General features: G+C 37.1%; 1 protein-coding gene across 4 annotated transcripts; it reads left to right on the plus strand.

Moving 5' to 3' along the window:
• Positions 1–391: 391 nt before the first annotated feature.
• kdm2aa (lysine (K)-specific demethylase 2Aa) lies at positions 392–22,964 on the plus strand. Of its 4 annotated transcripts, XM_053501767.1 has the most exons (23): positions 392–431; positions 543–647; positions 4,555–4,693; positions 6,000–6,078; positions 6,972–7,018; positions 7,217–7,395; positions 8,582–8,688; positions 10,037–10,130; positions 10,893–11,046; positions 11,185–11,300; positions 11,502–11,628; positions 11,817–12,040; positions 13,084–13,161; positions 14,613–14,864; positions 15,526–15,642; positions 17,407–17,493; positions 17,702–17,860; positions 18,201–18,227; positions 18,746–19,884; positions 20,739–20,902; positions 21,163–21,309; positions 21,474–21,689; positions 21,928–22,964. In XM_053501767.1, exons 2-23 carry the CDS (start codon positions 597–599, stop codon positions 22,107–22,109), a joined length of 3,885 nt encoding a protein of 1,294 aa, XP_053357742.1. In that variant the 5' UTR covers positions 392–431; positions 543–596; the 3' UTR covers positions 22,110–22,964. The 4 variants fall into 4 exon arrangements, with proteins under 4 accessions (XP_053357742.1, XP_053357744.1, XP_053357743.1 ...); XM_053501768.1 differs by lacking the exons at positions 392–431; positions 543–647 and adding an exon at positions 1,072–2,117; XM_053501770.1 differs by lacking the exons at positions 392–431; positions 543–647 and adding an exon at positions 2,883–3,014.
• Positions 22,965–24,192: the final 1,228 nt, after the last annotated feature.

The raw sequence follows: 24,192 nt of genomic DNA on the forward strand, positions 1-24,192 counted from the left end.
ATATGATTTAATAGGGTGATCATATAAATGATATGCGGGTCTTAATAATAAAAAATATAAATTTCTACAGGAAGTAAATAAAAAAAGATATTCCAATCATGACAAGATGAAATGTAAGCTAACAAACGTCATATATAAAGTTTTGTGAAACCATTAACTAAACACTTACATTAACTAAATACTTATAGCCTTCGCCTATCATGTCAATCATATCTATTGTAATCTATAAATGCAGGTCAGCAAATAATACATGGTTGTTTTAAAGATTTGTCTATTTTATCTTTTTTTGGTCTTTAAAATAAGACAAACCTTGGGATAAATATATTAGCCAATCAGCATTGCCATTCTAACAGTGGACCAATCAGAATTCACTTCCTTGTTCTGACTCGCACCACTGGCGCTCCTGGGGTGAGACCATGCGGACAGACAAAGTACATGGCTCTCTGTTATATTTGTTTAGTCGTGGAGCTCATCCTGCCTTAATGACTTTAACAGTACAATAATGTATAACGTGTGTTATTTGTGTTTTCGCTCAATTGAAGGGAAAGTTAATTCCCCACGATAAATCGACCCTCAAATAGCATTCACATGCGAACATGGACGGAGTGGCCACAAGCGATGGGATGTCAAGCTCCGGTCGAGCAAAGGTAGAGAAATTAATGATATCTTGATTCAGGCTGGGTCTCATTTTTTAAAATCAGGATCTGAATGTTCACCAAGTTTCGCGTTGAGCATTATGACCTATTTTGGATGAGTTATGAATGGGTTATTTGACTAAAAAACAATAGATTCGTGTTATACTGATAGACATCACTGACCCGTCAATAAGAGCGCAGACATTTTTGCAATTTGGTCGCTTAGTGGTTACTGACACTGTCCGTTATTGTTTTGTGAATCTGTAAGAAAATATTGTATGTGTAGCCCAGAGCAAAGATTGGCATCTTTTTCGACCAATTATAACCATCCTCCGTGTGTCGCATTTGTTTGTGATTGGAGAAAACGTTCTAGTGGGCGTGACTGTCTTGGAGATACAGCTGAGTCTTTATGACGATTTGAAAATGGCGGCGAAAGGGCTCACCAATGGAACTCTACCGTGAATGCAAAGAGAACGGAGCTGTCCAAACGATTTCATTTCCCTCAGTACTGGGGAAAAAGTTGATAAAAGAAAACTCACTAGGACGTGTAATTTATTTATAGAGAGGCAATTGGCACATTTACGGCGGGGTGTTTAAGGAGCAAATTAGCGAAGTTCGTTGAAAAACCACCACAGAAGCGGTTTACTGGGATATGGGTTATAAATTAAACGTTTCTAAACTGGAGCTAAGGCTAACAAGCTAAGTTGGCGTATACACAAAACGCGAAATACCTTACTTTAAAATCTTACTTAATTTTTCTTCTGAGTTGTCATGTTAAATATTTCACCCGTATCAAGTGTGAATGCGGACGTATTCCTGACGCAGTATTTATTAAAACTGAAGTGGTAAAAATTATTATTTCAAAAGCTATATCAGTTGTAGCGTTAAAGCTAACAATTTGTTAGCTACTTTTGCCGATGTATTCGTTGCTTGAGCTAAGCGCGAGCTAGTGCTAATGCTAATCCGTTGCCCGTCGCACAGTCGATTTGTTTTGGTGGAGCAATGGTTCATTTCAGTGGAGGGTAGTTGTTGTAGCTAGCCAGTACATTTAACGCGGCTTGTCGGGTTAAGTGTTTTAGTGTCAAGCGTGTGAAACAAGTATGGTGTCTTAATAGGGCACCTATCTAACTGGCTAACGTTGTTAAGTAGATCAGTGTTCGATTCAATAAAAGCATAAACTACTTTTTAAAAGCTGAATGTAACGCGTTATAATATTTTCTTGAATTTTTAAACACTTAACACATTAAATTCAGGTAACTTTATACATTGTCATTTTAATGGTTTTCTTAAAAACATTGTAGAATTTGTCGTCTTTTAATTAGGAAGATTTTTAATAAACTTAACTAACGTTAGGGCCAACTAGCAAGTTTAGCATTCGTCAAACTTTGCAAAACTAGTAAAGTTATAGTTGTCTTGCTCTGGGAATTTTTTTAATCTGTGACAGACATGGAAGATCCAAATCCGCGATACAGCAAACGACTGGTACGTAGGTGTACTAATCCCCCCTGCACCATCCTAAAATTGAAATTGCGGACCTATTTATATTTAGGTACAACTACAGTGATGCTGATTATAGGTGTGGAAACAGTTCATGCTTTGCTTTATTTGTATTTGGGACTCTAACGTGCATTATTAAATCATTGAGTCAGAGCTTGGTGTACATTTGGTCTTTTACTGTTTTGGGTCACTTGGTATAATTGCATTGCTTTGATAATTTTTTGTTCTTGGATTGAATCAAAGAAGTTAATTCTGACAGTTAATTTACAACACAATATTGTGCCTCTTTTAAAGGTTTTGACAAGCTTCTCAGAAGATATATTATATTTAATTGGTAATAAGTTTAAAACCTACTTTTATGTCCTGATTTTTTTCAGTAGTGAAAAAATGGGGGAAAAAACAAAAAAACTTAGCTTGTTCTTTTTTGTTTGTGGAGATCTTGCTGCTGGTGTTATTTTTCCAAAACATTGTCCATATTCTTTGTTTGAATGCCAGGTTTTTGTGCGTGATGTGAGAGTAAGAGATATGAGTTTTAGGTCAAGCAATGGAGATGAAGTGGTGATAGCATGCTAGAAGATGTAAGTGTGGTTTGTATTGTTTTTCAAAGAGATGGCAGTGGGAATAGAAGCGAGGCGATTGGCCGAGTTGAGCATGTGAGCAGTGATGCGGAAGGGGTGAGGAGTGTGAGGGAGGGAGGGGACACTGCAGAGGTAAGGGATCACGAGAGGAAGACAGACCGCCAGTCTCGCCACGGAAAAAAAAAACGGAAAGAGGGACGGAGAGATGGAGGGCAGGGAGGAGACACTTACCCTTGTGGATGGTCGTGTGTTGTTTAAGCGGGGAAGGAAGAGAAAGAAGGGTGGCGAAGATGTGACACTGAAGGTGCGAGGTGTGTAGTGTTTCACTGCCCTCCACAAGGGCTACATACAGGGGCACTGCAGTCTCAGGCTTCAGATACACAATAGAACGCACAGCTTGTGGCTGAGATGTGGCTTTAATAGCTGTAACTGTGCCTGCAGTGCTTCCAATTTTTCTTTATTTTTGGCTGGTGCAGTTTCTTTTCAGTGTGCTTTTTTGCCATTTGCTAAACTTGGTTAGGAATCCTTACTCACCCCAAGAAAATAGTCATTAACTATTGGAACTCTAACCAGCTGCATTTGTCCTTCTGACATTGTCTGAGTAAGAACGCAATGTTCTTGGTGTTCTGTGCAGTGTGTCTGCCTCGATCTTACTGTGTGTAGTGTGCAGTACAAATGCCCTTGGGTGAAGATGGACACTGAAAATGACTGAATGTTGTAAGGACACATACAAATAAGTAGCCGTTTTTGTGTCTTCCCAGACTTTTAACAGATTGTGCATAGTTATGATTGAATGTGTTAGGCAAAGTGATATTTAAAGTGTTTTTATTCTTAGGCTCTTGGACCAAGTGGAGTTACTTGCTATCAAACAGTGTAATGTTAAGGTAATTAGGCTACACTACCCACCTGTGTTTGCACTTATTGTATAAAACATTTTGCTAGCAGTATAGCTGCATTAATATTAACTTGCTATTCTTGAGAATGTTGCCAAGTCATTGCAGGAGTGCGTATTGATTCTTTTCTCGTGTCTGTGTTCGAGATGTGGCTCGATCATACTCTATATTGGCTTATAGTGGACGAAAGATCTGCTTTAGAGCTGAAGGCAAGGGTGAGCCAAGAGGGGCATGATGTTTGTGGGATTATTATGTTAAAAGCTGCAGGTTTGTATCACATTTGTGGGCTGTTATGTTGGTGGGTGTTTGACATCTCATTTGAATAAAAATGCGACTTATTAGATTATGTATATTGTCTGATTTGTAATTATTATAAAAAAATTCTTATTATTGCATCTTCTCACATAATGATAATCATATCATAATGATATCACAAAATGTCTTATTACATTTATTGACATAATCAGTTGTATTTTTATAAAAATATTTTATGTGTGAATGGGTATTGGGCCCACCTCTGTTGCTCCTTCCTGTCTAATGACGTTATAAAAATTATAATATAATAACAAAAAAGATCAAGCAACCCTTTGATACGTTTCCCTTAATTTTTTTTATTTAGTTACACAATTTTATATTAAGCAGTGTAAAGCCTTGCACTATAAGTTAATCTTAATTAACTAATTCCACAGAAACTTTGTTGTTAGTCAAATCTGTCACATTTAAAAATGTCAGTGTCAGTATTTAAAAAAAAAAGACATATCTAAAGACAGAATAGCTAATTTATTGTGATTGTTGATCATGCACTTTATATATCCATAAAGAAGCTACTTTGATAATATGTTGAACAGTTAATTGGTGGTCTGTGTTTATTGAGTGTTGCATCATAGACATGGTCTGTTGGTAGGATAAATGATAGGTTTCTAATTGTCCATTTTCCCACTCTCTTCCCAGCGGTCAGGAACGCGGCGACGTTATCATGACGATGGAATCTCTGATGATGAGATCGAGGGGAAAAGGACCTTTGACCTGGAGGAGAAAGTATATGGTGATTGCTTTGGTTCTGATAGAATCAAACGCATGGAAGGAAAAGGTACATCCCACTTGCAAAGTTTTGCGCTTACCACAAGTGCTGCATATCTGTTATCTGGACTTGAAGGAAACCCTAGAAGTTGTTGTAATAATTTTTAGTGGAACTGCTATAAATGTATTTTATGGTAACAACATTTATTAATATGAAAATACTTTTGAATGCAGATTATGCCCTAAATTATCTAATAATGAATTTGTCTCTTAACTGTTCCTTCAGTTTTGCCATTAGTTAGAGATGCACAAGCACATCATACTTACAGGTTTAATTGTTTAGTTTCTTTTGCTGAAAACAGCTCTCCAAATTTGATTGTATTCTGCACAACACAATGACAATAAATGAATCCCATTCTATTCATCACAAGGTGTGCAGGGGTTAAATTTAGGTTTGGAAAAATTCAGAAAATGTGTTTCAAAAATGTCAGAATTTGACTTGTACAAACGTAGCACATAGGCATCAACTTTACTCCTATTCAGACCCTGGTCAAGGCAGCCACAGTAGAAACTGTAGTACATCTCTATGCAATGGGTTATGGTAATTTCCCTCTAATTCTCCCTACTCCCAACTGTTTTCCTGATATCTTTCCCAGGCTCACAGTATTACAGTGATACGTAATACTGTATGTCAAATATATGATCTTGTTTAATGGTAGGGAAGAGCTTGACTGATTGAAGTTTTATGTCATTTAGAATGATGTGAAAATGAAATAGACATGGGTAAATCTATTTTATTTGATAAACTGCAAAATTTTGATAATCGATAAATAATTAATTTACCCAGCTAACCTGGGTAATTTAACTGGTAAGTTATACACGTATATGGTAACTGTGGTATTGATTTAAAATTTTTGCCCCAAAACAGCAGGCAAGGTTTTGCTTAATCTTGTCTCACTGGCGCGCACAATTCTTTGGTGGTGGAGTCAAAAATGAGAACCATGGAACCATAATTGGTTTGGTTACATGGTTGCTGTGGTGGAAAAGAAGATGGGCAATCAGTACATTTCCAAAGGTCCATTAATGTAATGGCTGGAACCTGACCTTCGCATATAGTAAAGCAATCTTCCACCCTGTTAAATGAGCATTATTTGGCCCTTAATTCTACTGTCAGTTACCAGACAGAATGATTCCTCTTCTAATTTGTGTGCTTTTGGGAACGTAATTACCAAGCAGAATGATTTTATATAGCACATTATTTTCATTGCTTTTTTTTGTTGTCTGTAAACTAAAATGTTTGACTTCTTATTGTACATGCTGCTGTAAACAAATTTCAATTAAACTAATTCTAAACACTTTTTTGTTTCTTTTTCCAGATTTTACTTACGAATTCGTACAGAGGGGTGGACTGAGGGATCCAATTATCTTTGAACGACTAGATGGACTCGGAATTAAGTAATGCATTTTGTTTTGTATTTATATTTTATATATAAAAACACCATGTTTTACAGAGTATCTCACTGTTTTTCTACACCTAATCTTTTTTTACATTTGTAGCCTTTTAATTATTTCAGGGAACACCTTTCCCTGTTTAGAGGGGGAAAAATATAGAAATTAGTGGGAAGCGAAAAGTGTAAGACTCCACCACCAAAAACTTGTCAACTGATTAATGTAAACTGAAAATGTATAATTGTTAAAAGACATTTTCGGGCCAAAGAACCTGCTGTTATTTATTTTTGTTTCTGATTGTACATACGTAATAAATATCTTCGGGGAAATTAAATAATGTGAATGTGAAGACATTCATTATTATTTTCTTCTTTCTAAAGCATCTGTTTGTGTAATTTGTCATGGAACAGTACCATAGATTAATTTTGCAACTGTCTAAGTGAATTTTAATAGGTTTTGGTTCAGTTATTATTACACAATGGCAACACATTATGATTTTTTTTTTTGTGATATCTTTCTGGTAGTGCTACAAATGCAGAAAACTGATATTAACTTGAACACGATAAAATTGCACAACAATTTTTTTTTAACTGCCATCCATCTTTTTGTCCATTTAACAAGTAATAAAAATCTAAAACAAATAAATAAATCGTATAATCAAAAACCAAATCTTTGACAATGCAAAAACAAAGTCCACAGCATTTGTTTTCCCTATTTTCTGTTGTCACTGCATACAATTCGGGCGTCAGAGAAGCATATGTTTTATCAAATACATTCATAAATGTTGTGGACATTCAAAATATTAATATAATTTTATGTTTAGTCAATACACACCTATCTTTTGATCTTTTTATATATATTTTTTTAAATTGTTTTTTTTCCTGCTATTTTTCCTTTAGAATGCCAGGTTCAGACTTCACTGTGAATGATGTGAAGATGTTTGTGGGTAAATAATTAACTTTTATTAAACTCTAACCTATTTCCACTGTAAGACAAAAAAAAGACATTGCTAAAGCAGTGTTACATAAGTACCACTACTGTTAATATTAAAAAATAAAAATGCTAATTGGTGTTTAAATACTGTAAAGATAATGATTAAAGGCTTATTGTGCCCGTATGAGAATGCCACCCTTTTCTATGGCAGGCAGTCGGAGAATGATTGACGTAATGGATGTGGCTACTCAGAAGGGCACAGAGATGTCGATGGCTCAATGGAGGCGATATTATGAGACCCCGCCTCCCCAGAGAGAGAAACTCTACAACGTCATCAGCTTGGAGTTTAGCCACACCAAAATGGAGAATTTAGTCAAACGACCTACAACGGTAAGTGCATGTAAACAAACAGTAAAGTGTTGATTCACTTACAGGTTATTATCCTTTCTTCCAATTGGTATGTTTTTAGGGCCCAAGAACTATAGGGTGCGCAGGACCCTCTAGTTTTCCTAAGGAATATTATACTTTCCACCCTTTTGGGCTTTTTGGCGGTCTTAATATGCTGAAAAACTCCTGAAAATTGACAGACGGGTTGGAATCTGCTGCCATTAGGATGCCTGGGAATCGCGAGGCCCGGGGTTTTAAGGGCCCCCACACGGGATTTTGCTGAATACTTAATACACACTTGCATGTATGTACACGAAACTCAGTACACATTTAGAGCTCCTTGAGCCGAACAGTCACACTGCGTGTCCTGGGCTCAGCTCAACAGTAAATCGGTTATTGTGGGTCGTTTGCAAAAACACACCAGATGAATTTTGATATACTCCTAGAAAATGTATACGATCGCCACCAAATCGGGCTGACGTGATCTAAAGACATTAAGGATGCAAAATTGTAAAAGGATTTTTTGGCAAAATTGCACAGGTCAGCCTTAAACAGCCTTAAACCAGGTTGCCTTAAACTTGTACTCAAAAGTAATTAATAACTTTTTGTGTGGCATTATATTGAGTGACATTATATTGAGTGACATCATACTGAGTAACATCTAGACTGTTTGTGATGCTTTTTTCCCAGCATCTGTGGCCTATTGTACACACGTACACATCACAAATGTTAACACTCAAACACACACCTCTCTCGCACACACGCACAAACACACTCGTATCACACACATACACATTCACATCTCTCTCTTACACACAGACGCGCATGCACGCATAAACACACTGATTCATCACAAATGTTAAAAATCACATTTACAGACATCTCTCACTTTCACACATGTATACACACACACCAGCTTTTTGACAGTCTTAACATAAAATTCCCCCTATTCCACACACACACACACTCCTGACATGTCAAATATTTAGGGCCCAAGCTGATATCAACCCTATATAGTGTGTGAAGTGTGCAAGTTGTGCAGTGCACCCGAGCAGCAATGGCTTTTTGTTGGTCTTAACACACTCAAAAGAGAAGACACAGGTTGTGTGGTGTATTAGTGTGGCGTTGGCGCAGGGTGCTTGGGCCCGCTTATCGCTGCTTGCAACTATATATTTTTGTTGTCTCACAGGTGGACCTGATAGATTGGGTGGATAATATGTGGCCACGGCACTTAAAGGAAAGGCAGAGAGACTCCACCAACTCCATTCTTGAGATGCAGTACCCTAAAGTGCAAAAGTAAGCTAAAATAATGCTTGGTTTGTGAATTCATGTGTTCCCAGTGTAATAGTAAACAGAACACGCGTGCAAGAATGTTGATTATAACAGTGAGAGACGCGCACTAAGACCCAGCAGGGGAGACGATTACCCATAATTCCGCAGTGCAAGAGAGAGAGAGAGAAAAACATTGGCTCAGTTGTAATCAGGTGACACTTGGCGTCTCGATACTTGTAAACAAAAATTTTCTCGTTTTTTTACGTCAAAATTTGTTAAAAATCTTTGCTCGGCTTGCGGGACACTCGCAATCCGAGGTTTCACTGTACTTACATGGTTCAGACTGTAGTTTTATTATGCGTTTGTTCCACTACCATAGTACCTTGTCTTCAGAACTGTGGAAAAGTCTTGAGCCACCCATTTCTTCATATTTTACTTCCAAAAGGCAAGACTTTTAGATAGGAATACTTGTCTAGGTCTCTTGGACATTTTGCCTGTCAATTTTTCAGGTTTTTTGCCTCTCATTTTCAGTCCAGTCCCTGTACTTGACTTATCCCATGTACCAGAATTATTTTTTTTGTCATTTTTTAAGCCACACACAGGCACATAAATTATTCAAGCATTAAAAAAAAATCTAACTTAAGGCATTTACCAGTAAGAAATATGTGCAGATGATGACACATGATGAGGCTTGTGATTATAGTATACTGGTGATTCTGTTTCCTAAGTGGTCTGGAGAGACAATAGAGGAAATTAGGTTGTTACATAACCAATTTTTTAATTGTTTAATTTAAATATTTAGGCACGTTGAACCTGTCATATTAAAAAAAAAAAAAAAATCCCATTAAAAAAATATATATATTTAATATGAAGAAATATCTCATACCAGCTCATACACAGGGATTTTTATGTTGAGTTTGTCACACTCTAAGGCCAATAAATATCAGATAAAACATGTTTAACAGCAACAAAAAACTTAGTGTGATAGTGTTTTGTAATAAGGCAGTTATTTGTACAGAAGGAATAATTTAACATTTTTTTTACTGTTTATTAATAAATTAAACATAATCATTGAGCGAACAGTATTACACTCCTCTTTACATTGTTTTAACAGTAAAGAGTTTAATCATGTTTTTTATTTTTTTATTATTATTATTTTTTTTAACTGTTTTATTGCTTATATGGGTTTGTATATAATCATTTGGGAGTTGTAAGAATGACTGTTTACTGCATGAACTGGAGAAATACTTTTACCTAAACCACATGCTTGCTTATACTCATTTAGTTTTTGGCCACTAATGACCATTTTCCTTGACGTTTCTCTCCTTTTCTTCCTTGATCTCATGTTTTCATCATATTTTTGTGTGCAAAGATACTGTCTGATGAGCGTTCAGGGCTGTTACACAGACTTCCACATAGACTTTGGAGGCACATCTGTGTGGTATCACATACTGCGAGGATGCAAGGTATGTATGATCTTGTTAGACTCTACATGATGATAAGAATGATAATAATAATTATAAAATGTTTCCATAGGTTTAAGAATATGGTGTTTTAGTGATACATGCCAGTATATTTTTTAAAACTGATATGAAGAGCATTACATACATATGTGCTTATAAAAATAATGTTTGTGGCTTGAACATTTCAGTTCCTTATAGTTATAACAGCTATAAGGAACTACACAAAGGATCCAGCGCGGTTACTTTGTCACACAAATCTGTCTCTTATTGGCTCGAATAGATGAAAACCCGTATATCAGAACTAAATCAAGCAGAGACTAGTCAGTCACAGACTTAGAGTGGCTTTCAAAATCTGACAAAAATTGTCAGATTTGTGCCTGGCTCAGATATAGCCACCATCCTTTATGTTTCTGCACGTCATATTCCGTTTCAAGCACTCATAGTCATGGGCTGCACTTAAAAAACATGTAGCAACCTGTGGGCATGAACTCGGTTACCTTATTTGACAGGGGTATGGGTAAAGGTGTATAGAAGTTTCAGGGACATTTTTAGTAGATTATTATAAAAAATAAAAGTATTATACTGAATAGGTTTGATTGTTGAAAAATTATTAGTTTGAATCAATTGTTCTTTACTTGTACTTTTGAGAAAATAAAAGTACTTTGGAAATTTTTAATTGGAAAGTTCCAAATGGTGTCACTGTGTCTATAAAAAATCGATTGTAAAGGAATCAGATGAGCCAGTGGCTGACATTCTGTTCCACAGGTATTTTGGTTAATTCCACCGACACCGCAGAACCTGGAGCTCTATGAGAACTGGGTGTTGTCTGGAAAACAAGGAGACATCTTTCTTGGAGACAGAGCCACCGAGTGTCAACGGATTGAACTTAAGCAAGGGTACACTTTTATTATCCCATCAGGTGAGTAAATGAAAATACGGACAGTACTAATTGGTAATTTCACCAAACGTGTATAATATCAAGTTACATCAGTATTGCATCCTGAAATTGTGGTATATTAAGATTCATGTTTATGTAGACATTTGCTTGTGTCTGCAGGGTGGGTTCATGCAGTGTACACACCTGTGGACACAATTGTGTTTGGTGGAAATTTTCTCCACAGTTTTAATATCCCCATGCAGCTCAATATCTGCAACATTGAAGACAGGACACGGGTGAGCAAAGAATTATGTCATCGGAATTAAAATTGTGTACAAATTAAAAATAAGGATGCTTTAGATGTCATTTTTGTCTTTTTTTGTGCACTATCGAATCTACCTCTTGCTACATTGCATTTCAGTTCCAATATTTAAAATTTTTTGGAATCAACTTTTTATTTAATGTTAACATTTTTTATTTTACTCTCCACTGCTCAGGTGCCAGCTAAATTTCGCTACCCATTTTATTATGAGATGTGTTGGTATGTGCTGGAGCGGTATGTGTACAGTCTGACCAACACCTCCTACCTCATCCCTGAGTTTCAGAAACACTCTCTAGGCATTGGTTGGTATCTCAGCAAGAACATTTAATCTTAACTTGCTAAACTGGCTATTGGTGAATAGAAGGTACTTTAAATCAGTAGGCATAAAACTAACTTTGTAATTTTTTTTTGCAGATTTAACCAACTGTTTGATCATTTTCAGGTCTGTTTTATGCAAGGAATATGAAATGAAAGTATAACTTTCTTTCAGGCCTTAAGCGGGAATTCTCCAGTTCTGAAGCCTTAAATGGTCATGTAAAGGATGAAGATGATCCTCCCTCTCCTCCAACTCGGCCAGGGATGAAAGTTCACATGACACCTTTTGAGGTGGAGGGATTATGGAATTTGCTTGGAAAACTAGAATCTCTCCCGTCACACAAAAAGTGTGTCCCTGCAGGCATACACAATGCACCTGCTTTACTCCATGACATGAGGGTAAGTTTAAGGAAATAATGCTGATCAAGGCATTAGCAAGTATATTAAATGGATGATTGTGTATAAGCACTTATTTTTCATGAATATCTGTGATATTTCAAAGAAGGGGACATGAGTTGATTTTCACTTTTGTATACAAATCGAATTACAGTGCAACCTTGGATTACGATCATAATTCGTTTCGGAAGCGGGCTTGTATTCCAAAACACTCATAAATCAAAGCACATTTTCCTATAAGAAATGATGGAAATTAAAATTATTTGTTCCACAGCCCCCCAAAAATAAATACATAAACATAATTAACACAATATAAAAATAAATAAAAATAAAATTAACCTGCACGTTACCTTTAAAAAAAAAAAAAAAAAGTAAAAATTAAAATCCTGACAGACAAGTGTTTCCATTTATGCGCACAGGCGCTGTCTGTGTTTTTTTTTTTTTTTTTTTTTGTTTTTTTCCTCTCCTGCGCTGCTGAGTGTGTGTTGTGTGTGCGCGAGTGTAATTTGACACCGTGCCAGTTGTGTGTGAGTGAAGCACCCCCTTTCCGTTTCTCTCTCTCTCTCACACACATTAAAGGCGAGAGTTACACGCGCACACACATAACACACACACTTAAACACTGACGCACACTAACGACGAGAGAAAGAAAAACACACACTCAAACACTGACGCACAGTAAAGGCGAGAGCGTTTGTGTGTGACCGGCGCAGTGTTAAATTTTGCGCGCACACACGGATGTTGATTATACCAGTAAGAGACGAGCACTAAGACCCAGACAAGAGAGAGAAAAACCGTTGGCTCAGTTGTGATGGTGCGACGCTCGGTGTCAAATCAAGAAGCGCATGCGTTACACATAATACTGGGTGCTCGTAAACCACGACAACGCTCGTTTTTTGAATAAAAATTAATTAAAAATCTTTGCTTGTCTTGCGGAACACTCGTAAAACCGCGTTAAATAAAATTAAATGCACCTGTCTTAGTTAAAGTTACTTGAAACCCTTTCTTCTTTTGCTTAAGACTAATGCACAGTATCTTTTCCCCAGGCATTACTTAAAGAACATGCTAATGATACCCCTAAACTTTCATACACTGGAAGACCCATTGTTAAATGGCCAAAGAGGGTAAGACAATTCTAAATTTGAATGTAATAACTCGGACAATAAAATTTCTCTTAGTATACATCTGAGAATATGTATTACTTATGTGTACATTTATATGTGTGTGTGTGTGTGTGTCAGTTAGTGATTTTACACTGGTTTATTCATGTGTTTAAGTATTGTGATCAATTTAAATACTTAGTATTGATCTTGTACTTTTTTATGTGTACACTTTGAACTTCTGAATGTACAGTGGGTATGGAAAGTATTTTGACCCCTTTAGTTTTTTCACTGTTATATTGCAGCCATTTGCTAAAATCATTTAAGTTCATTTTTTTCCTTATTAATGTATACACAGCACCCAATATTGACAGGAAAAACACAGAATTGTTGACATTTTTGCAGATTCATTAAAAAAGAAAAACCTTTGGCCATTCGGGCAAACTAAGCTATCGGGGAGAAGAGCCTTGGTGAGACAGGTAAAGAAGAACCCAAAAATCACTGTGGCTAAGCTCCAGAGATGCAGTCGAGAGATGGGAGAAAGTTAACCATCACTGCAGCCCTCCACCAGTCGGGGCTTTATGGCAGAGTGGTCCAAAGGAAGCCTCACCTCAGTGGACTCCAAGATGGTGAGAAATAAGATTCTCTGGTCTGATGAGACCAAAATAGAACTTATTGGCTTTAATTCTAAGAAGTATGTGTGGAGAAAACCAGGCACTGCTCATCATCTGTTCAATACAGTCCCAACAGTGAAGCATGGTGGTGGCAGCATCATGCTGTGGGGTTGTTTTTCAGTTGCAGGGACAGGACGACTGGTTGCAATCGAGGGAAAGATGAATGCGGCCAAGTACAGGGATATCCTGGACGAAAACCTTCTCTAGAGTGCTCAGGACCTTAGACTGGGCCGATGGTTTTCCGTCCAACAAGACAATGACCCTAAGCACACAGCTTAAATAATGAAGGAGTGGCTTCACAACAACTTTGTGACTGTTCTTGAATGGCCCAGCCAAAACCCTGACTTAAACCCAATTGAGCATTTCTGGAGAGATCTAAAAAATGGCTGTCTACAAACGTTTACCATCCAACCTGACATAACTGGAGAGGATCCCCAAATCCAAATGTGAAAAACTTGTTGGATCCTTCCCAAAAAGACTCATGGCTGTATTAAATCAAAAGGGTGCTTCTAATAAATACTGAGTAAAGGGTGTGAATACTTAGGCCCATGTGATATTTTAGTTTTTCTTCTTTAATACATGCAAAAATGTCAACAATTCTGTGTTTTTCTGTAAATATGGAGTGCCGTGTGTACATTAATGAAGAAAAAAAAAATATCTTAAATGATTTTAGCAAATGGCTGCAATATAAAAGTGAAAATTTTTAGGGCATCAAAATACTTTCCAAACCCACTGTAAATCAAAAGTGCTATGATTATCATTACCCTGTAAGCTTTTTCTTCTCTCCATGGTTTCATCTAGCCATCCTGGTACCAGCCTCCCCCACCTCCAGCGCCAGTAGGTCGTCCCAAATTAGCCACCACTCCTATTATTCCTCGTCCAACAAAGCCGGCCTCCTCGATGTCCGCACTGCGGCGGCGACGTGTACGCTGTAAACGCTGTGAGGCATGTCTACGGCCAGAATGTGGCGAGTGCAATTTCTGCAGAGATATGAAGAAGTTTGGTGGCCCTGGCAAACTGAAACAGACGTGTGTCCTTCGCCAGTGTCTTGCGGTGAGTTTAGAGTTGGTGTGTGTGCACGCATGTATGTTTGTTGCTTATGTGGGTGTTCCCTAGTTTGAAAATTCTACACTATATTACAAGAATTATGAGGTTCTTTCAAAGAAATTGTTTGAATGTACTGTCAATGAATACACTGCTTGTTAAATCATGCTCATACAGGCCACAAGCTTTAGTTTCTATACACATTAAACACACCTGGACTTTTTCCAGCCTTGAACTATCCAGGTTGGCTTACATGTTTGGTGCATGCTGAGCTGCTTTTCTCATCATGGATGTAAAGAGAGTTACTCTATATATCCTTCTTGGAAGTTCCAAACAATCTGGCCATTTTCCACTCACCTTTTTAATCAAGAAGCCATTGTCGATTTCCACCCACAGAACTGTTGCTTACTCAATATTGTTTGCTTTTAGTACTTGACTGCTATGTGTGAACTCCAGGGTTATGAAAGACCAGTCTATATAATTCCATCAATGGCTTATGTTCACATTAAACATCAGACTGAATAAGTGTGAACATAAGCTCTGTGTCTGAAGGAATATTCACACTATGCATAACTGCATAAATGTACCTAATAAAATAGTAATTAAACCAGTATCTTGTATCTGCTGCTTTAAAATGTAAAATTCCGTCCACCTCTCTTTTTTTCTATAGCCTGGTTTGCCCCTCTCTGCTGTGTGTGAAATTTGTGAAGAAGGAAACCAGGACACTGGAGAAGAGCTCATGGAATGCTCCAATTGCGCACAGATTGCCCATCCCAGCTGCCTTAAGGTATTTATGTCAAGCATTACTGTTTTGGTACTTGGGCATCAAGTACAGTATGTAGGTTCTGTTAATGCCTTCTATCATAGTTTGTAAGCCAAGGTTTTATCATGATCATGTACATAGCATATAAAAATTATGTAAGATTAATATGTTAATATCCTTTAAAACTGCTTTTATTTGCGGTGGGTACAGTACTGAAAAAGAAATTGTGATTAAAAAATAATATATATATATATATATATATATATATATATATATATATATATATATATTAGGGCTTATATTGTAAGTAAGACACTAGGAGTTTTGCACAAAATGGTATGTGTGTGTCAGTACTAATCTTTTGATGTCACTTATGCATGGATGGTGAACGGCTATGGAAATAATCACCTGGGTCAATGACGTGACGCCCCCTTTTTCTGTCCGGGTTAATTTTATTTTGCAGAAAAAACTAAAAAATACATAAAAATTTCTCATCTACTTGTTATACCTTCTTTACCTACTAAACCACTCTAACTTCCCCAAATTTTTAAGTTTTTCATCATTTTTCTGCTATCCGAAGTGCCAAAACACCATATGGGGCGACCGTCCGGCCTTGACTTTAGTTAGGACAACTGGTTTAAAAACACTTTAAATCAACTTAAATATATCTCTTTTCCTAGTTGGCATAATTTTAAACATGTTTTACATCTATTGACAAAACTATAAAGCATTTGCTCATATAATTTTATCATGATATACAAACGAATGTTGTCCGAATTATGTTGATTCTATCCATTTTATCCGGGGCGACCATCAACAAACCACAATTTTGGGACCTTTATTTTAAAAAACATCTCAAGGATGGGATACTGCATCAGCCAGACACAAGTGAAGACCCCCTGGAAACAACTGTATAGTAAATCAGTCTCTCTCATATAGTAAGAAAAAGCTGTTTTTTAACGGCTGTGATGTCGTAGTCACTTTTGGTCATTATGTGGGGCGACCACCCCAAAACTGTGAATTATAATTTTTTTCCACAAATCTATATTTTGATGATAAATTTGATAGTGCTTTGTCACTAGAAGAAGCTTGTTTGGTTTCTGAGGCTAACCGTTAGCCTGTTATACTTGAGTAAACTTGAAAACATCATATGGGGCGACCGAGTATCATGTGGAGCGACCACTGCTAAATGTTTTAAATGATAGATATATGTCCTATATTTGTAGTTTTCATATTCTATACATCAATTATATACATAGAGTTAATTGTTAAAGTATAATTATTTGTATATATATATATATATATATATATATATATATATATATATATTTTTTTTTTTTTTCTAAATTCAGCCATTTTCCATTCCTTTTATAGGGATAAACATTTATTTTAACTGGATAATGAAGGAGACTCTGATATTATAGAATAAACTTGTGAAATAATGGTTTTCATAAAATGAAAGGGCACTAAAGTTTATCTTTCTTCATCAGTTTATCTACTTACTGATATGAGTTCAACTAGTCTTAATGATACATAAAAATTTGAATTCTGAGATATATTACGGTCGCCCCAGATGACTTTTTTTTAAGGCTTTTTTTTAAAAAAAAAAGTCTTATCCGTCAATGACCCATCTACAGTATATATGGTTAGTTTGTAGTTACTTCAGTAGTTATTGATAGCAAAACAGTATTCATTACATGAGACATTTTATATATTCAGCATAGCTTAGTGTAATTTACAATTTACAATTTACGCAAATTTTGTTGTGCTCATTTTTTTTTTCTACAGGTGCCAGGTGAAGGTGTAGTAAACAAAGATTTGCCAAGTTGCTGGGAATGTCCCAAATGTGTCGTGAGCAAAGACACAGACTCTGAGGTAAAACATACACCCATAGTTTTTGACAAGATAATTTTGAGAGAATGGTTTGAGTTTCACCTTGGTTCTGAATAGGGGAATTTTTAGCAGAATTCCTTTTTTTTTTTTTTTTTTTTTGGTAAGGTACATTTTAAGGCAGTACCACTGGATGTATACAAGCACATAGCTCTAAGTGTTTAACAGTGCTGCTTCTTCCCCTGTGTGTCAGTCGTCGGGCAGTGGTGATGACATCACACCTCAAGAGGGGTCAGGGGGGCTGAGGGTCGAGGGCGGGGCGTGGCACGGGGTCGGGCGGCCCCCTTCCTCTTTGCCACCTGGGTCGCTACGGAAACAAGTGGCGGCCCCAGAGCAGCGGCTCAGGAAGAGGGTGAGAGGCTCCGCCTTCCTCACGCCACAGCTGCCGCACGTACACTCGAACTCCTGCTATCCCCTTTTCTCTGTATCCCTTTTTACTTCTTGCTCCCATTTTTCTGTTATTTTGTGTCTTACGATCTGTCTTGCCCTTCCTGCCCCTTTTCATTATCATCCCGTTGCCCATCGCTGCTCGAACTGACTGGTGGGGGGGGGAGGTCCTCAGAATCAGCTCTGTCCGCTGCCTGTTTGATTTATTTATTAAATTTTTTTTTTTACGTTAATCATGACATGAATTCTATGTGTTTGCATTTATAAGGACTTGTATTAAACGGCAGTTTTTCTTTTTTTGATAGAACAAGTTGGAAGCAAGCAAAATGCATGTAAGTATTATAATAGTAGTACCCGAATTTGTGGCACAAAAAAACTATATTTGTCTAATTACCACTTCCCTGGTACCAAACATTCCATATATACAAATTTTAGTAGCAGACAGGAGCTAGTGTTAATTGGGTTGAAGTAGATAACACCATTTTCTTGTTTATACATGCCATTATACATTGTGGTTCAGTTAAAAAAAGAAACAGTTAAATGTTCTCCCCACTGTGCAATATTATGTGTAATAGGTGCAATTTAGTGTGTGGTGGTGTCCTCTCTGGAAGCTTCTGTCACCAAAACAAATTCCTTGTATGTGCGCAAACGTCCTTGGAAATAAAGCTCTTTCTGATTCTAAATATACATGGACAGGATAAAACACAAAAAAAAAGATTAGTCTGCTTGTAGGTGCAGCTTTTGCTCTGTTTATTTTGTTGAAGTTAAAAGTTTTGAGTGCTACACTTGAAGTTTTATTATTGTTTAATGAGAATTTTTTTCCTTTGAATCGTTTGTATTATTTCTTTAGAAACGCAAGTCATCCTCGCTGGATCCTCGCGTGGCTAAGATCTTTCGCAGACATGGTATGGATTCAGGGAGTGATGACGAGGATGGAGAAACAAGGAAAAAACTCTCCCTGCACTCAAGGGGTGCAATATCTGCTCGCCGTGCATTTGGCTCCAGTAGGCGTGGTTTGTTAAGAGGTTCTTCCCATCGAGGGGCCAGAGGAAGTGGCATGACCACAAATTCCTCCTCCCTGAAAATAAGACGTGGACTTGGTATAAGAGGTGAACGTGGGGGGCGTGTTCGTTTAAGAGGAGGATCCAAAATGCACCGAAGGCGTTATGAAACTGAGGATGATGACGATGACGATGAGGATGATGACGATGAGGAGGATGACGATGAGGAGGAGGATGAGGAGGAGGAGGAAGAGGAAAGTGAAGAAGAAAGGCACATGGGCAGACCTGAAAAAGAGCACCGTTCAAGGCGTCGGCGGCGTAGAGGCGAGGAGGATGATGAAGATGAGGATGAAGAAAGTGAAGAACCAGACTTTGATAGAGATGAAGAGATGGAGGATCTGGATGATGGAGGAGAGGAGGATGAGGATGATGAGGGTGAGAACCATTCAGACTCAGAACCTGACCCTCCTGTTCTGCTTGTCTCGGACTTAAATGATGAACTGTTAAATGGGTCTTATTTGACCGTTACATTGCAGCGGCCATCAAAGGCTAAACGTGATCCGGGGTCTATTGTGCCTAAACTGGAGGCAGCCATGTCTCCTCGCACACCTGGTAATGCTGATTTACTACAGCGTAAATCCCTTCACAAGTATCGGCAAAAAAATGGCAGCTCTCTTTCCACTGGAAATGGTCTTTTACAACCCAAAGCCATTCTAGCATCAGGCCGTCATACACGCCTCAGGGGATTAAACCTTGATGGTAGAGCCTCACCATCTTCCACTTCCTCTCACTCTTCCATTTCTCCTCCTCCACCTCCCCCGACATCCACCACCATCTCCTCTCCTCCTTCCCTCCTCACTCATCCCTCATTCCGGGATGTGGGGAACGAGCCAGGGTGTGAGAAGGAGGTGTGGGTGTCAGTGTTTCACTACCTGAGCCGAACAGAACTGGCTGTGTGTATGCGGGTTTGCAAAGCCTGGTACAAATGGTGAGTAGATGTGCTAACTTGTACTGATTTTCTTTTTCTATGTACGAAATGTAAATGTTTACCAAAAAAAAGAAACTTTTACACGGTTTGTTCGTTTTTTTTTATTTATTTTTATTTTATTTAAATATTAAGTTTATTTTGCTGTTGAAAAATAGACCCATATCTTCCATAATAAACTAATTCCGAAAGGCCTGCATTTGGATAGTAGAGCACAATATATTATAATGCTCTACAGTTGTTACAATTTGAGTTTCTGGACTTTAATTAAATTATTTCCAAAATATTGTATTGTATAAAAATATTAAGAGGTTTTAGGATGCTTTTTTATTAGGTCACAAGGTCAGGTCCTGATATTGCTACAGACAACCAACAGATTGGATATTGGGCCTCAGTTTTGTAGTAATTGAATGTTACTTTTTTATTAGATCACCTCTATCCAATTTTGGACATCTATTGTCTCATGATCTCATTTTATCAACATGCTAGACAATGTGAAAAATTACCATAAGTTAAATTCATGATGCTTAAACACTGTACATAGGTGTTATCTTGAACATAAACAGGTAAATAAATAGACATCTGACCTCTATTTAGCACCTCATGTACAATTTTTCATGATCATCTCATTAAGCTAGAATTAGCCACTAAGGGTGCAGATCTTCCAGTTGCAAACAGTCAATCCATGTTGAGATATTTAACTACATTCACATTTAAAGAGCCGCAAAGACCAATTTCCATGCTACACAAATGCCTGTTTTGTACATATTTATTATCTTGCTTTTTCTATTCGTTATGATTAAAGCAGGATAGCTGAAAGACCTTTTCTTTTAACATTTTTGCCTCTTTTTCTTCAGGTGTTATGATAAGCGCTTGTGGAGCCGGATAGATCTCAGTAGATGTCGCTCGCTCAGTGCTCAGGCTTTGACGGCTATTATTAAACGACAGCCTGTCACACTTGACCTATCCTGGACACCCGTGTACAAAAAACAGATGACCTGCCTTCTCCACCATCTCCCAGGTATTATTGCTAGCAACAATATAGGTATATGTGCTTAGAATTCTGCAGCTTCTCCATAACAAATTATAATTTTTTTTTAGATTTATTAATATACAGAGTCGAAATACATATCAATGCAATACATACATCAGGTTTATTTGATTAATCTACAGTATATTACGTTGCAGAATCCAATATGTATAAAATACATAAATAATAACTAAAAATAAAATTGTGTTTGTTTATATATACACAAAATATTGATAGTTTTTGTTTGCCAGGGCTGAAGGATCTAATCATGTCAGGCTGTTCATCATCATGTCTTTCGGGCTTGAGTTCTCTGAGCATCCCTTGTCTCCGAACATTGGACCTGTGTTGGGCTGAGAACGTTACTGACTCTCACCTCAAAGATCTCATCACGTCATCAGGTTAACTGCATGCACCACATTTAGTAGCCCATGTTAAAAACCAAATGTTCTGTAGTCTTATTGTTCAAGATAAGCAAGATGAAATATAGATAAAAGCTAAATTTCTTGCTGAAGGTTACCTAAAACTGACTACTGTCTTATTCTCTTTGCTTTAAATCACCTAGGCAGTGAAAATCGCAGCAGGTTGAAAGGCTTGTTATCTTTAAGGTTATCTGGTCTGGATGTAAGTGACTCAACACTGAAGCTGATAATCAAACACATGCCCTTGTTGAAGAGGTTAGACCTGTCACATTGCCCTGGGGTTACAGACCAGTCAATCAGCCTGCTTACAGCAATTGGCTCCAACACACGCAGCACTCTCAAAGAGGTCAACCTCGCAGGTATGCATATTTCTTTTACTAAACACTGATAGTATTGTAGTAAAGTGAGTTTGACCACGTTGTCCAAATTTTGTTGCCAACGTTGAGCAATAACCTAAAAAGATTAAGTTATGAGTTATATATTTATTTATATATATGAGTTTAATAATACCTCTAATTTAAAAGCTTTTTTTTGCATTTAAATGAATTTTGAGTAATCTGATCATCTATTCTTTCTTTTTTTTTTTCTCTCCTCTAGGCTGTAATAAGCTTACAGATATGTGCCTAAATTATATGAAGCGTCTGTCTGCTTTAACTCTGTTAGACTTGCGGGGCTGTAAGGGTATCACACGACATGGCTGTGAAAACTTCATTTCGGACCTTTCCTACTGCACCTTCTTCTGTCTGACTGGGGATAAACTCATCCAGAGGATATCTTAACACAGACACATGCATACAGCACACATGCTCTTAAACGTGGTGTGCTCTACGGGCTCTGTCAAAATGCTCCGACAGGATTCTGAGCTCCCTCACAGAGTCTGGTTGGGCAGGTGGATGGAGGGCTAGAGGCTGCGCCCCTGGGGAGAGGATGAACGCAGAGAATTCAAGGAGAGTTACGTTCTTTGTGCCTGGCATTTAAAGCGACTCGTAAAGATACCAAGGGATATGTGAACAAACTAAAAAATTGGAATGTACTGATCTAAACTACCTGGGTGACGGAGAGCAGTCCAATCTTGCGATTATGAAGGTTTTAAAGAATGTTGGCTACATATGGCAGTTTCAGGAGTGGCTCTTACGATACTGTAAACCAGCATTACCACGAGTGCGAGACAAAATCACACAACCATGGGGCAATATGTGACATGACAACTTTATGTGCACATAGATTTGAGTGCCATGAATTGAACTTTGACCTGACATCCCAAATAGTCACAATTACAAACGTACATAGTTTTTCTGTCCTGTGTGCCTGCAGATATGTCGAGCTTTGACATGACACGTAATGCTTTACCAACATTTTCTAACAGACTTGGTCAGTTGAATTGATTTCTACCTAGGCCTCACCCATTTTTATTTTTTCTTTCTTTATCCTCATGTATGTTTACCTCTGTCAGGTTTCTCCTATATCACCATCTTACTTTGTACATTTGCTGGGTTGTTAATAGTGTACATGTATTTTTTTTCTTAAGCAGTGTCTTAAGTGTAGCCTGTAGAAAACCATTTTTTCAGCTTTTTTTTTCAAGAAAAAAAATAATAAATGTCACATTTCCAGTGAGATTTGTGGCAAAATGCAAATATTTTGTACTTGTGGTTTTTTTTTGGGTTTTTTTAACTGCATAACCTCTCCTTAGGGAAGGGAGTGCTAAGCAGGATTTCTTGCCGTCTAAATCTAGACCACCACCACCATGTGAACTAAATTGCATTGATCATTAATTATATACCAGTCAACTGGTGACATGATCATGAGCAATCAAGGCCAATCCATACGATAAAGGGAACCCACACATTTAGCTTAACATTTTTGGGTTTAATGTTATGGCTGATGTATTTGTAGAAATCTCAATAAAAAAATAGTTTTAATGTATTTGCTTTGAGACTAAACTGAATATTCACAGCAAAATTAACACAAGTGTTCATAGAGGTCCAGTTGTATTCAAATCAACTTTTAATAACATCAACAGTGTTATCAATAATTTTACTGTGTTGTCAGATTGGATTTGATGCATTCAGGCTGTATCCAGCTCTGGCTGTATACAGCATGTGCTGTAGAACATTCTCTGAAATTCAGCCTTGGATATGGAAAAAAAATTCATGATTTCAGGCATATATTTTAGTAACCTTGCAAATGACACAATATGGTTAGCAGTACCTATGTTTGCATACCAATGACATTGGCATTTAAATTTCAATCAACATAGTCTATTAGTCTGGGAAAAGAGGAGTAAATACTTAATTACCAAGAAACCTTAATTCCACATTTGACTTGCATAATTTCGCCCTCTATTTTGCCTTTATTTTTTCCATATCTTCTTGTTAAAGTTCAAGCAAGCATCAGGCACTAGAGGGCGCAGCTCCTTCAGTTGCAAACAGTCATGCTATATGAGGATATTCTACTCTAACATTTATAGATATAAAATCTATACAGACAGGTATTTTTTAAAAATCTATCCACAGATATTTTCATACAGTGCAAATGCATGTTCCATTATTTTCTGTCTCTTTTTTTTTTTTTTTACTGCTGTTAACTTTAAATAGACCTGTTGTGTGTATATATATGTAATGTGTGTGTATGTGTGTGTGTGTGTATATGTGTGTGTATATATATATATATATATATATATATATATTTATTTTCCAGCATTCTTAAAGATTTTCTTTATATATGTGAACAATATGTTAGTGGAAAAATAGTGTCCTGCATGTTTCCAACTTCAATTATATTGTCAGGAAATGCGAGTCATAATTTCTCTTCTGTTGCAGTTAAGCGCTCACTTAACATTCTTTTACTCTACGTGATAGGTCA

Source organism: Clarias gariepinus, chromosome 8, assembly GCF_024256425.1.
Source record: "Clarias gariepinus isolate MV-2021 ecotype Netherlands chromosome 8, CGAR_prim_01v2, whole genome shotgun sequence".
Lineage (NCBI taxonomy): Eukaryota > Metazoa > Chordata > Actinopteri > Siluriformes > Clariidae > Clarias > Clarias gariepinus.

Excerpts from the sequence above, each read along its gene's own strand:
- kdm2aa (XM_053501770.1), top strand. The coding sequence starts at position 2,916 with ATGGAGGGCAGGGAGGAGACACTTACCCTTGTGGATGGTCGTGTGTTG. Across the intron at positions 12,041-13,083 it reads CTTTACTCCATGACATGAGG|GCATTACTTAAAGAACATGC; the intron begins GTAAGTTTAAGG and ends TCTTTTCCCCAG. Across the intron at positions 19,885-20,738 it reads TGCAAAGCCTGGTACAAATG|GTGTTATGATAAGCGCTTGT; the intron begins GTGAGTAGATGT and ends CTTTTTCTTCAG.